The 14,771-nt window shown below is 42.7% G+C and overlaps 2 protein-coding genes across 10 annotated transcripts in view; one reads left to right on the top strand and one right to left on the bottom strand.

Annotated features, from left to right (window-relative positions):
• Positions 1-11,604, bottom strand: part of Hmbox1 (homeobox containing 1) — a 143,128-nt gene extending 131,524 nt beyond the window's left edge. For 7 of the 9 annotated variants that reach the window (XM_021181577.2, XM_029469105.1, XM_021181574.2 and 4 more), the window contains exon 1: positions 4,647-4,937. The gene's annotated coding sequence lies outside the window, so the exon portion shown is untranslated. Of the gene's footprint in view, positions 1-4,359; positions 4,382-4,646; positions 4,938-11,494 lie in introns of those variants that run through there. The other 2 variants (XM_029469102.1, XM_029469104.1) reach the window with 2 other exon arrangements.
• The window catches only part of Ints9 (integrator complex subunit 9), a 92,519-nt gene continuing 82,716 nt past the window's right edge, over positions 4,969-14,771 (top strand). Inside the window, exon 1 of the mRNA XM_021181570.2 lies at positions 4,969-5,437. Coding sequence (XP_021037229.1) covers positions 5,429-5,437 — 9 coding nt within the window. The 5' untranslated portion in view covers positions 4,969-5,428. The remainder of the gene's footprint in view (positions 5,438-14,771) is intronic.

Here is a 14,771-nt window from a genome sequence, read left to right on the forward strand (position 1 = left end):
CTAGAGACTGCCATATCCAGGGATCTACCCCATAATCAGCTTCCAAACGCTGACACCATTGCATACACTAGCAAGATTTTGCTGAAAGGACCCAGATAGAGCTGTCTCTTGTGAGACTATGCCGGGGCCTAGCAAACACAGAAGTGGATGCTCACAGTCAGCTATTAGATGGATCACAGGGCCCCCAATTGAGAAGCTAGAGAAAGTACCCAAGGAGCTAAAAGGATCTGCAATCCTATAGGTAGAACAACAATATGAACTAACCAGTACCTCCCCCCACCACCACCCAGCTCATGTCTCTAGCTGCATATGAATCAGAAGATGGCCTAGTCGGCCATCAGTGGAAAGAGAGGTCCATTGGTCATGCAAACTTTATATGCCTCAGTACAGGGGAACACCAGGGCCAAGAAGTGGGAGTGGGTGGGTGGGGGAGTGGGTGGGGAAGCATGTGGAGGACTTTTGGGATAGCATTGGAAATGTAAATGAAATAAATACCCAATTAAAAAAAAAAAGAAATCTAAATGGGCTCAGAATCAGGTATACCTGTCTTAAGACTCAAAAAAATAAAGAATATAGTCCATCAAACAAAGCTAAACTACTGCTTTATAAATCACTTAAATTGCAATTTTTATTTTTCGTTCACAATTGTTTTTTAAATAAACCCATAATGCTGTTCCTACATCATAAGAGTCCATAAACAGTGATTAGCTAAAACCTAAAAGTTTTATATCAGATAATCACCAGAGAGAGTCTCTACACATGTGCACCTATGATGGATAGGTCCTCCCTCAGTCTAAGTGAAGGCCATCTTGGGCACAGCTGTATCTAGGAATCTGAGTCACGCACTAATTATTTAGTACTAGCTGCAGAAAAATGTCAGACTGCTAGACTCCCATATGAGCGAACTGTAGTTTGGCAGAATCTGCTAAATGATAGTTTACTGTGAGAAGGAAGCCTCCCTCCATTGTGTCTATAAAGTGGACAGCATGAATGGTGGCTTCAATCTCTGCTCTTTGTGCATCAGACTGGTTTCATGGCTGTAGGTCTGAAGCACACACACAGAGACATACAGAGAGACACACATATATATACACACACTTCATACATATTTGAGTACCCATATGAATGTGCATACATAACACTCTAGGATGTGCTATGCCTTTTATTCATGACAGTGTTGTATAAAGTTTAAAATTGAAAAGAAGAAAAGCCAGTTGTTATCAGAAAATTCTAGCCAAAAAATAGAATAATAAGATTCTGGAAGCCAAAATATCTAAATAAATCAGGAACAAATAGACCAAACGCAGCACATTTGATTGGGTGCTTTTAAGACTAATCCATAAGTGTTCACCATTTTAAAAAGTTGAAAGTACACAACCCCCATTTATGAAAAATAACAATCTTGATAAATTTGTAATTCCCAAGAGAAACAGCCCAAGCTTAAAGAACAGATTACAAAAACAATAGAAAAGCTGCAATAGATGAACAGTCCCAACAGTAAATCTGCTTTGCTTTTGATTGAAATAAGGTAGCCAACTGAACTTTCCAACTAGAGCCAGAACTAACAGGACACATAGGAGACTTAAAAAGAACAATTTAATATACAAGATACAATGAAGCAAGCAAGAATACTCATCAACACTTAGTATAAAATTGCAGGAAGAGAAGAATGAGATCTTTGTTACAATGTGTGTTTTAACTTAGAAAAACAGAGATATTAAGTTTCCACTTGGGCTAGAAGATGAAATACACCCAGCTGTGTAGATGAAGCCCTCTGGAAAGGCATTCAACACATGACTAAGGGTTCCTTTCCTTGATGCACTTCTGCAACTAAACAGCTTTGCAAGTATGTACTCTTTGCACAAAACTAGCAGCAGATTGGTTAAAAACAGCTTGCATTTTCAACTTCCTCTAATGTAAAGGCCAGATTTTTTTTTTTCAGAAATGATCAGATTAAAATAAATATGTCTTTACAGTTACGGGATGAAATTTTAGGCTGGACAGGCACCACTGCCCCCATTCTCTCCGTTTTTTCATAAACCATATGACTTCCACATGCTGAGAGTGTTTTATGCTTTAGTCTGCAGTAAAGGCTTTACATCATTTTAATGCCCCAGTACTCAAAATGCAACAAAATCAGCCCAGTGAATATAAGGAATATTCGGTGTACATGGAGCCATTATTTCCAGACTAGTCAGAAAAAGTTTAACGAATGCTTTTCCCATAAATAACTTCACAATTCCATTGGTGAAAATAAACAAGAAGATTCAAGGTAAGGGTAGATGAAAAACACTCATTTTCCTAGGTTGGAACATTTTAGTTTGTCATATCTAAAATAATTATTAAACATGTAAAAATTCAATATCTACTAGAATACATTTTGGAAAAACACAAGTAAACAACTATTTTGTTGTTACATGGAATTTTCTTCCAGTTTTTGAAAAATAATGTTTCAGGTTAAGATAAAGCCTCAAACAAGTAATTCTGAAAATCCTGGTCTTCAACAAACCATAGGTTCAGCTTGAAACAGCACACTGTGTACAAAATTATATTTAGGTCTAGTCACATACTTAATGCTCAACTTCATGCAAACACAGTCCCCTTATCTGTGGGAATGATCAACAGCAGAAATTTCAAATCAAAGACTAAACCTACCATAAATTCCAGTGTGATGCTATGGAATCTAAAAGCCCATAGCTAACAGAAGAACTCAAGAACTAACACATTCTTGACCAAACACATAATACGTGAAATTCTCAAGTCAAAATAGAAATGATGCCAATTATTCTTTTAGTGATTTAAAAGTCTATGATACCACAAAATTATCACAGAGAGTGATTGAAGAAGTTGTATTTTGGACTGAGGGAGTACAAAATGTATGATCTTAAATTCTCCTGGTGTAATGTCATTAAATATTCAAGACTGTGAGAAACAAGAGATGTTTCGTTCCAACCCTAATTGCAAATGGAAAAATAAAATAAAATTTCCCAAACTTGACTTATAAGCATAATACAACCAGATCTAGCAACTTAGCCGTGCAATTTTAATAAGTTTAATGCAAAGCACTGCAAACCTGATGTGATAATGACTTGTGGCATAAATGCAAAATAACAACAAATTCGGGTCCTTTTCACTTAACGATGCATTTTATAGTGAAACCACAAAAAGCACAGCCCATATTAGCACAAACTAAGCAAAAAAGTACAGGAGGTATTATGTCCATCGGGAAGAGAAATGTTCTGTGCCAAGGAAGGAAGGAAGGAAGGAAGGGGGTGGGGGAGGGAGGAAGCTAAGGAAAGATAGGAAAGAGAAGGCAAAGATTTCTATTATCTGCAGGTCCCCAGAAAAAGGGGCACGTGACTATACCCTATATAACAGACGAGGGTTTTTTAAGATTCAGACAAAAATAAAAATAGCAATCACTTTTATCATTCAACTTTAAGAAGCGTGTATCTTTACTGCTAAGTGAGTGCATTCTTTGCTTCACTCACCCAATGCTTCCTCACTCTTCCATACCAGTTTTCAAGCATTTGTGACACAGAACAGGGTGGGGTAGAAGAAAGAAAAAAAAAAAAAAACAAAAAACAAAAAAACAACCATGCAGCGCCTTTCAGCGCACAGTCAACCCTCTTCCCCGCAAAAAATTTCCAACAGTTTTTTCAACTACGAAAATAAGTCGCCCTATCTACCTCAGGATACAGAGCAGACGTTCTGTCTCATTAGAAGACACCGATGCGTATGGCATTTAGCACTCGAGATTCCCAGTCCCACGTTCCCGAATTTTAAATAACTGGCAAGCTACTGAGCATGAAGATGACAAGATACCTCTACTTACTGTTTCGGGGTGAAGGTGGGTGGAGGACTCCTTTCAAAGTAGCCCCAATAGTGTAACCAAAACACGGTTCCGGAATAAAATATTAAGAGACACTTTTCCTTTCCCACCTTTAGCTGCCGACTTGAGGAGGCAAAGATGCATCTCCACATCACATCATCTATATAGTCCTGCCTGGAGTTTGGGGTGGAGACTGGCCCAGAGGAGGGCACGGAGTGTGAGCTGGGCGCCCAGACACTAACGAGTTACTGAGCGCCCCCCACCCCCCAAACCCTGCACAAGATCCTCGGACCAAAAGTCCAGCCCGGGACTCCTGCGTGCTTCCCAAGCCCAGGCCGCTTATCTCTGACTCCAGCCATCTAACTTACCATCTACAGACATTCCTTCAAGACGATCGCAGTACCCAAGTACACGTCACAGTTTAAAACACAGCGAGACACTCCCCAAACAAACCAGCACACCTCGAAAACACCTTACAGTTTCTCAAACTCCCAAGCAGGAAGACCCCCCAACTCAAGGATTCAAACCTTCCGCCGGTCCTGGAGACCAGAGAGAAGTTGGGAAGCCATCGACGCCTCTCCACGCCCGCCCCTCACAAACTGCCCCACCCCACAGCCCGCGCACGGCCGCCCCCTCGGAAGTACCCCTAACTTGCTCCCCTATGCTCAACCTGGCTACTCCAGAGACCCATCTGTGGCGCCTACTCACTTTCTCTCCCCCCCAAACATCTCGACATTTTTTTTTTCCTTAAAGTAATGAGAGAAGTGAGGAAAAGAGACTTGAGGCAGTCCGGCTTGCAAACGACCCCACTCACCTCGGAAATCCAGCTGAGAGTTCTCTGCACCCGGCTCAGCCCCCTCCCCAGCGTCCCAGTGCAAGGCTGAGGGAGGGAGGAGGAAGGCGGGAGGGGGAGGGGATCTTCACCGCGGGGCGCCCTGCGGGAGGGGCTGAGGAGGGCTCCAGGCCCTCACAGGAAGAGCCTAGGTGGGAGGGGAGGCCCCTATCTCCCAGTCTCCCCCTGAAAACCTCACATGTCTCAATCACATCAGACTGACTGTCTTTGTCTGGCTGACAACCGCCATATTGATAGCAACAGCCCCGCTCCCACCTGCTGCCGCTGCGCATCCCTGGGAGTTGTAGTTTCCGGTTCCCTAGAGGGAAAGTGCAGAGTTGAGGGTCTGAGGCCCTAGGGAACTACAGCTTCCAGCAGGCACTGCGCCCATACGCCTTCCCACAGGGAGGAGGGGAGCTGGGAGCTGAAACGGTGCGGACTACACATCCCAGAATACCATGGATGCTAGACCCAGATGAGGGACATGATATCATGCTGGGATGGAAAGGAAGGATGAATTGGCGGCGGCGATGAATTTGAGCGGACGGAAGGAGGTGTTTAGAGAGAAAACGGAGGAAAAGGAAAGACGCCCACAGTGCCCATGATACCTACAGTAAAACTACATTTCCCGTGAGGCTCTGGAAAATGCTTAAGGAGGGAAGACTCCAAGTCCCGCGATGCTCTCGGCTATAGAGATTAAACCGGAAGATCCTTCCCTGTCTTGAGAAGTGAAGAGACTGGTACTGAACAACCACAAGTCCAATATGAAACTGGTGAGTTTCCGCTACTAAGTCTGAGGGTAAAGGTAATGAATGCTATATATCTTTGGACTCTGTCGCCTCCACCATGATTTGTCACGGAGGGAGGTCAGCAGTTAAAAATTGTAAAGTGAGGTGGGTTTTGCGATTGGGATTTGAATTCCCGCTTGCTCACATCCCACAGCTCCTGCATCTGTCAGGAAAGTCTTCATTACTGTTTGGCAGATCCCTTTGGCCGCACATGAAGTTGTATGTTACATTTCTTCACCCTTGGGCTAAAGATAGGCTCCAAAACTTTGGTTTGGTCATGTTTCTCAGCCTGCACCTGAGAGTTATAATAGGTCATCAACCACTTTCCACTTAATGAGCACTTGAGTGGACTCCCTACTGATATTGCGAGGCTGGATTCCGATCTGAACAGAAAGTGGGAGCTATCAGACAGAAGGTCTAAATGTCCTGTTACTCCTAACTGCAGTTTGGATTACAAGAAAGAGATGCTAGAGGGTGGTGCCCTTGAAGGATTCCCGTCTAAAGCCTGCGTGAAATAAACGGCTCTAGATAAAACATGCAGCCTGAAGAAGTCACTGTGTGGCAAAACACTAAGCTGACAGGTGGCCTTTTCAGATATTTGCTTTGCCCCATTTTTCTGAGCACAACGTTCTAACAAGTTGTTTTATTCAAGCTTAATGGAATAAGTAATAGAGTAATAAGGAAATTGAACGCAAGTGTGAAATGCTTGTCGTCACCCTCCTATTCCCTACATTCTCACTGCCAACTTACTGTAGAATCTTCCTAATTGCTACGTGGAGAGAAATATCCTCAATAGAGTGAAGTGTGTTTGGTACATTCTGTTTAAGAGAGAAGTGATGCAGAAACGTTTATTCCAGAACAACTTTTTTTTCCCTCTTCTTCTGTTTTTTGAGATAGAGCTTCTCTGTGTAACAGCCCTGGCTGTCCTGGAATTCTCTTTGTAGCCCAGGCTGGCCTTGAACTCAGGAGATCAGCCTTCCTCTCAGAACAACTTCTTTGGGAGGGTATCAGAACTTAGGTATTTTTTGCTTTACTCATAAAATCTTCTTGCTTAACTTATACACAGAGGTTAAAGCAGGGAAGGAGCAAATGGAAAATTAGCCTTTCCCTTTCAGACTCAAAAGCTGGCGAAAAGCAGCCAGATGTGGCGGTGCACACCTTTAATTCCAGCACTCAGGAGGCAGAGGCAGGCAGACCTCTGAGTTCCAGGATAGCCAGGGAAGTTATACTGAGAAATCCTGTCTCAAAAAAAGAAAGAAAGAAAGATAAAGAAAAGAGAGAGAGAGAGAAATCAAGAAAAGGAAGTATTCTAATTATTATCTTCCCTTTCAAACAAAGTGTAGATCCAATAATTATCCAATAATTACTAACCGCATATCAAAATAGTCTCTCAGTAGGTTAAACTTGTATGCTGTGCCTACCAAAGGGTTTGAATAAACTTTCTCAGGTCCTTACGTTTTAGCTCTGTTTACTGCTTTAAACATGTGAGGTTGGCTGTGGGTTTTGTAGATTATAGGGACTAGGGATCTATGTCGGTGGCAGCATGGTTGCCTAGGATGCACACAATACATTGGGTTTGGTCTTCAGCACGACCGTAATGAGTTACATGGTGAAACACCAACATGCTTTTGAACAAAGTCTTGTTTTTGAGATAAGACTTTCCCTTGCTGGGCAGTGGTAATGCACGCCTTTAATCCCAGCACTTGGGAGGCAGAGGCAGGAGGATTTCTGAGTTGGAGGCCAACCTGGTCTACAGAGTGAGTTCCAGGACAGCCAGGACTGCACAGAGAAACCCTGTCTCAGAAAACCAAAAAAACAAAACAAAACAAAAAAAAAAAGACTTTCGCAGGTGCACATGAGGGATAGCCACATCTTGATTCTTCATGAGAATTTCTTGAATAGGTCTGTTTTTCTGTCTTCTTACTAATACTGCTTCTGAGATGGTTTGTTTCACTTGGCATTTGGAATTCTATAAGACCTTCTGTCCTGGTTAGGTTTTGTTATTGTTTTTGTTTATCAGCTTCACACAAAGCTAGAGTTCTCTGGGAAGAAGGGCTTCAAATGAGAAAATGCCTCCCTTTAGTCTGCATTTCCTTGATTGACGATTGCTGTGGATGGGATCAACCCAGTGTCTGTGGTACTTACTATCTCTGTGCAGATGTTCCTGAAGCTGATAAGAAAGCAAGCTCAGCAAGCTGTGGGGAGCAAGCAATAAATAGCCTTCCTCCATAGCCTCTGTTTCAGTTCCTGCCTCCAGGCCCTGACTTCCCTACATGATGGATGTGATCAGAAGGTCTAAACCAGCTAAACCCTCTTTGCCTCCTTTTGGTCATAGTGGGTGTTGTTTATGGTTTTGTTTGTTTGGTTGGTTGCTTGGTTGGTTTTGGTTCGCCTTTAGTTTTGTTTTGTCTTGAGACAGGGTCTCACTATGTAGCTCTGGCCATCTTGGAACTCACTCTGTATACAAGGCTGGACTTGAATTCACATCGCTCCATCTGCCTCTGCCCCTGCCTCTGCCCCTGCCCCTGCCCCTGCCCCTGCCCCTCAAATGCTGCGATTAAAGGTATGCACCACCACATTTAGCTTGGTCATCGTGTTTTACCACAGCAATGGCAAGCAAACTGGAACACCTTCTAAGTGCCCTCCCGGCATTCAGTCTTGATCTCTTCTGGGGAATCTCAGCTTTTTTTTTTTTTTTTTTTCCCCAAATTCCATACCTTCTTTTGCATTTCAGGTAAACGTACAATCTTTAACTTGGTTGACTTGGCTCTGGAGAGCATGGTCCCACTTACGTCTCTACATGTAGTCTAACTAGCTCTCACCGTGGATGTCTTTATTCAGATCATGTAGGATGTTTTCCAGTTCTTTTGAGTTCACTCTATTTTCTTTTGTCTTTGGAAATTTAAGTGTATTCAATTACCTACCTACCATATTTGTCTTTTCTTAGTTATAGTCTTCACATAGTTCAGGACACTGTTTGAATGATAGTTTTTCAATAGATTCTTGAGTTAGTCACCCCTGATACATGTTTTCATGGCAGACCATTCTGTTTGTTGGACTTTTAGTTATTTCTTTGTGTTTGTTCTCCCTAATGTAGACATTTTATTCCCAGAGACTTAACACATAGTTTGTGACTTTACTACCACAAATATAATTTCCCAAAATCTGTCAAGGTCTGTGGGGAATGTTGGGTAAAAGGTTAAAGAGTGGATTTGAGATTATAATAAGTAATAACATGAGTAAAAATATTAATTTCGGGCCAGGCGTGGTGGCACAACACCTTTAATTCCAGCACTCGGGAGGCAGAAGCAGGCGGGTGGATTTCTGAGTTCGAGGGCAGCCTGGTCTACAAAGTGAGCTCCAGGACAGCTAGGACTATACAGAGAAACCCTGTCTCGAAAAACCAAAAAAAAAAAAAAAATCTACTTTCTAAAAGAGAGCATTTTTTATTTTGGCTGGGGGTTGCCTTATATGTAAGTCTGTGTACCACAAGCATGCAGTTCCCATAAAGGACACTAGAGGGCATTGGATCCCCTGGAACTGGAGTTAAGATGGCTGAGAACCACTATGTAAGTTCAGGGAGCTGAACCCAGGTCCTCCAGAAGAGTAATAAGTGCTCCTAACTGCTGAGCCAGCTCTCCTGTCCTAACCGCTGCCTCTTACAGAGCAGTCACTGTGACGCTCCATGCACTAAGTGTTAGTGCGGTACATCCTTTGATCTAGACGATAGAATTCCATTTTACTGATTGAAACTGTGAGCTTCTGGGAAGTGAAGAAAGAGACTCCATGTTAAACAGATTAAAAGTGAAAAAGCAGGATCTGAATCCTCGTTTCCCTGGCTTAAGAGTCTGCAGTTCAGTAAGGGCAGAGTCAGAGAGTCAGGAGCGCCTGCACTGCGGCAGCACAGGGCAGGAATGACGCTTAGAGGCATGCAAACTGAGGCACTAGATGCAAATCAGAGTTTGTTTCAGTTACAGCCTTTAAAATGGTTATTGGTGTTGCGAATAGGAGCACATTGCTATGATCTTTCACAGAGGCAGAGAAATCTCAAGTTCCAGACCAACCTGAGATGGTAAGACACCGTCTTAAAATCTTACTGGGGAAACAAGTGACATTTTAAAAATCTCATCTATCACCAACCAGGCCCCATGCCACACCCGCCAACTGAAGCTTGTGTTCTTTGTGTTTGTTTTTATTTTGAAACGGGGACTCTAGCCCCTCTGGCCTGGAACTCACTCGCTGGGTCAGCTGACACTTTGTTTTCACAGATTCAAGCAGCTTCTTTGATGGGATCTGTGTTTTCTAACTTACACTTCACTTTCTTCTTAATATTTGTTTGTTTTGATGCATAGGAGTACGAGTGCCTGCTTGTGTACTATGTGTATGCAGGGGCTCAAGGAGACCCAGGAAGATGCTGGATCCTCAGGAATTATAATTATAAGCTACCCCATAAGAGTCCTGGGAACCAAACTCCAGGCCTTTGCAAGAGCAGCAAATGGTTTGGTTTGGTTTGGTTTGGTTTGGTTTGGTTTGGTTTGGTTTGGTTTTTCCAGACAGGGTTTCTCTGAACAGCCCTGGCTGTCCTGGAACTCACTTTGTAGACCAGGCTGGCCTCAAACTCAGAAATCTGCCTGCCTCTTCCTCCCGAGTGATGGGATTAAAGGCATGCGCCACCACGCCCGGCGCAGCAAATGTTCTTAACCATTAAACCATCTCTCCAGCCCCTAGCAACTCACTTTCTTTTTAAAAATGTATTTGATTATTTTGTGTGTAAGAGTTTTTTGCTCCCATACATGTCTGTACACCATTTGCATGCCTGGTACCCAAACAGGACAGAAGAGGGCACTGAATACCCAGGAACTGAGGTTCCAGACAGTTGTGAGCTGCCATGTGGGTGCTGGGAGTCAAAGCCAGGTCAGGTCCTGGAGAAGAACAGAGCTGCTCTTCACCACTGAGCCTTTTCTCCAGCTCCCAGCACATCACTTTGATGATGGCTTTTCACATGCACACTGAAGACATTGAATGCCATTTGAAGAGTTCCTAGTTAGATACTAACTCAAAGGATTTAATGACTTGCGATATTTATAATATTATTCATTATTCTGGCAGCTTTAACAAAATACATTCGTTGATATTTCCAGTTATAATACTTTTAGGAGAGATTGGAAATACATCTTCTAAATTGGCACATTTTAGAGCACAGTTACTTTTTGGTGTAGGTCAAGCCTAATCAGATACAACCTAGTGGTCAGTAGTTCAGCTAAATGATAGAAGTAGAAGTTGCCGAAGCCCCTTGCCATCAAGTACGCTGAGCAGACTGGCAGCAAGTGAGCTTGAAACCCAATGGCGGGGACTCCAGTGGCGAAGTGAGGGTTAAAGTGAAGTCTATGAAGTACAGGATGCAGGATCTTTCTGAGCTAGTTCCAGTGACTGACAGTATCTTCATGCTTATCCAGTCCACAGATACTTATTATGCAACCACATATACCCATAACATTCAGTTTCAACACATTCCACTTTAACTATTATGTTTGACCCCAAATAGCTATGCGTGGAATTACTTATAATTTTGCTGAGACATAAGCTTGAATGTGACTTTGGGATTAACGGCACTCTTGTGAGCAAAGGCAAGCACCTCGCCTCCACACGTTGGCTCTTGACAGCTGTTGTCACTCTCTCGTTAAAGGCCTGAAAGGGAAGTCACTTTGATCTCCATTATAGCGTGCTTACTGAATTCCACGAGGGGAATTGTATATTACTGTTGCATTTACAAATTTAAAACTTGGAAAGGCCACAGACTGCATCTAAGCTCTAGGGCTGCTCTTTGTGCAAAACTGTTTCATTTTTACCTGTTTAAACTCACCATTACTCCTGGGAAAACAGATGGAACAGACAAATAAATTTATGTATCAGTTCAGTAGAGGATGAGCAGAACTCCACGTTCAGTTGTACATTATATAGAAAGTCTTTGTTTAAAACAGCAAATCCTTCTCCAAGGTCATTTAACAAATCATTGGGGGTTAGAGTGTGGTTGATTCTCACCTTGTGCAGACATTCGTGGCCTCTCCTTGACAGAGTGACAAATTCTTCTGACGTCCTTGATCTTGAATCAGGAATATAACATCTTTCTCTGTAAGATGACAGTCCCTCAAAGTCGCACCAGAGACTGCTGGACGTGTTGCAGTTTGACTGTTAAAATGTCAGCCTGATTTCAGGGTGTGTGTGTGTGTGGGGGGGGGGGGGGTGTCTGTTTCTCCTCACCAGTGATTAGTGCGCCCTCCTGTGTCCCTCTGATGTAATGTCATGTTAAGCCTTTTGAACAGTGGGATTTTATCACAGCCCCAGTAAGACAGATGTTTTCCATTTCCTCAAGCCCTGTAAAAGGCTATGTGGCATATAGCGTTCCAACACACCACGTATGGTAGTGCCCTGTGATAAGAGTGGACATTTTGCATTTCAGAATCCTAAAAGTAAGTAACTGCCCTGTGGCTTTCCCTGAGTACCCAGAGCCCTTTACCTGTCTCTCAGATGGTCAGCAGCATGTTTTTGACAGACAGCCCACAACAGGAAGAGAACGGTCTCCCTCCCAACTCAGGGAAACGTAGCCACTTTTCTGGTGGAAAACTGGTTCCTAGCTTACTATATGTCACCAAAGATCCAAGTATAAACCATCTCCCACATCTCTGTCTTCACTCATTTAGTCAGTCAGCAAATCTTGAACACCTCCTTTGTACTAGGTATTACTCAAGGGACTGGTGTAGTGCAGAGATCAAAATAGATATATTTCCTGCCTCTGTGAAAATATAGCTTGCTGGGTTTGTTATAGGATTCAGGCAGTGTTACAGTGAATGCCGTAATTTAGCTATATTGTTGGTCACTGGCTCAAGTATTCTTGTAGTAAAAAGTTGAGATTTTAGTTTTACTTGTAAACAGTAATATGCCTTCTTAAAATTTTAGTAATATCTAGCTGCCACTAGCTTTCCATTATTCTGGTAATATGTGAGAAAGCTGTTTCTTATAACTATCTCCTTTCCTTGCCCTTCCTTATCCACCTGCTGTGAACCTTCATATATACAAAACATTGGGGATTATGCATATGGAAAGACATCTCAGAAAGGGGCATGAGGATTCACACCGGTAATCCCAGCACTTGGGAAGCAGAGGCAAGAGGAGTGATGCAAATTCAAGGCCAGCCAGATCTACATGGTGAGTTGAGGCCAGCAAGGGGTGGTCAGTACAACTCCGCTCCCTCCTCCATTAAGCTAAAGAAACAAACAAGTCAGTAAATAGTGTGGTGCCATAAGCAATCTTCAAAAAACATTTTCAAAAGATCTTTACTGCTGTTTTTAAAATGCCAGTGTGTGATCATTAGGTGTTAAGGTGAACAGAATTGTGGGCTCAAGCAGGTAGACAAAGGATGTGAGCCACAAAGATCCTCAGAGCTCCAGAAAAACACCAGCAAGAAGCTAAGAGCTGACATACTAGGCAGGACTACGAAGAGGATTGAAGCCAGAGGTTCTGAGGAAAAGTGGGACACAGAAAGGGACTAAAGAAAACTTTTTTAAAATTTTTAAACTTTAAGTATTTTGCATGCATGTATATCTGTGTGAAACCAGATCGTGGGTTCAAGCTGACCTTAGGTTGAACTCAAGTTAACCAACAAGCCAACACCTAGCACCAGTTTCCAGGTTACTCCCCAACAAGCCTGCCCCTGGCACTTCACTTCCTAACAACACCAATCAGGAGGAAAGCACAAGTTCAGTTTATGATTTGTATAAGCTCCCAGCACCTGCCAATTACTTTAAAGGGCAACACAATTCCATAACAGCCCACCACTCAGATGTGTGCTAGGCTAGAAACCCACTTGACTGTTTGCTCACCTCTATAAATGCTTGCCTGAAGCTGGTCTGGGGCTTCACCTTCCCATCCTGCTGCTTCAGAGACAGTTGGGGCCCAAGCTGGAGCTTGAATAAAAAGACCCTGTGCGATGGCATCAGAGTTGGTTTCCTGGTGGTCTTTTGGGGTTTGCAAAGGGCCACAACACGTGTACCAACTTCATTCGTCGTGCCCAATGAGGTCAGAAGAGGGCGTCAGGTCCACTGGAATTTGAGTTACAGACAGTCCTGAGTTTGGGGAATAAAACAGTCATCCTTTGCAAGAACAAGTTCTCTTAACTACTAAGCCAGCTCTTCGGCCACTAGAAAAAAACTTGTAAGAGAAGAGTCAACCCCAGGGCCTCAGGATGTTCATTGACCAAGATGAAGAACTTACTGTGAGAAAAACAAGTTTAGATCACCATATAGGGCTCTATGTCCATGCCTTCTTTAAGGCAGCAAATGTTTATGTTCATTGAAGTCACAACTAAGTGAACTTTAGCTTCCTCAAAGATGGATAGTTGGTCAGACGACATTCACAAAAGCATCTCTTCAATACAAATTGTGAAATCAATGCCCCTTTTTGCTCTTACAGTAGTTATTTTTTTGATCATTCATGTTTATAAAGGAATGGAGAAAGTTTATAACAAAATGTCTGACATATCAAAATTTCAGACTTATGGCTTAAGCAGATACTGTCTTTTCCTAAGTACAATTTATCTGTATGTTCCTTTTTGTTAAAATAAAAGAAGCACACGTGATGATTGTATCTTTTGTCAGCTTGATAGTATCTAAAATCACCTACAAGATTGCTAATCCCAAAGATTAGAGGAGAAAGACTACCAATCCATATTATCATGGCCAAATTAATTAAAGCAAGCTTTTTTATTCTTGTACGAAGTCTGTCTCTTCCTAAGGTAGTAGGGGTTTGAGAGATCAGCGTTATATGTATTAGATGTGAGGAATGCAAGAGGTTATTGTTGCTGCTGTTGTTGTTGTTGTTGGGTTTTGTTTGTTTTGGAGTTTGGGTTTGGTTTGGTTTGGTTTGGTTTAGTTTTTGGAAACCGAGTTTCTCTGTGTAACTGTCCTGGCTGTTCCTTTGTAGATTAGGCTGACCTTGAACTCACAGAGATCCTCCCAAATGCTAGGATTAAAGGTGTGCACAAGAGTTTTATAGCTCTGGGGCATAGGGTTTACAAATTTGGGGGATTTGGTAAGCAAAATAGGCAGGGTTACGGGAACAGACCATAAGCATAGTAAGGTAGTGAAGAAGTATTAAAAAAGTATAGCAAAGTAAAAACAAAATTCGAGGCTTTTGGGCCCAGGCTTGGGAGTGTAGCCTTTGTGGCTTAGTGCTCCAGGTACTGGTCATAAAACAGATAGAGACATTCCTCCACCTACCCGCTTCCTGGGTTCAATTCAAAGAATGGCACCCTGACCATTAC

The sequence above is a fragment of the Mus caroli genome, chromosome 14 (genome assembly GCF_900094665.2).
Source record: "Mus caroli chromosome 14, CAROLI_EIJ_v1.1, whole genome shotgun sequence".
Lineage (NCBI taxonomy): Eukaryota > Metazoa > Chordata > Mammalia > Rodentia > Muridae > Mus > Mus caroli.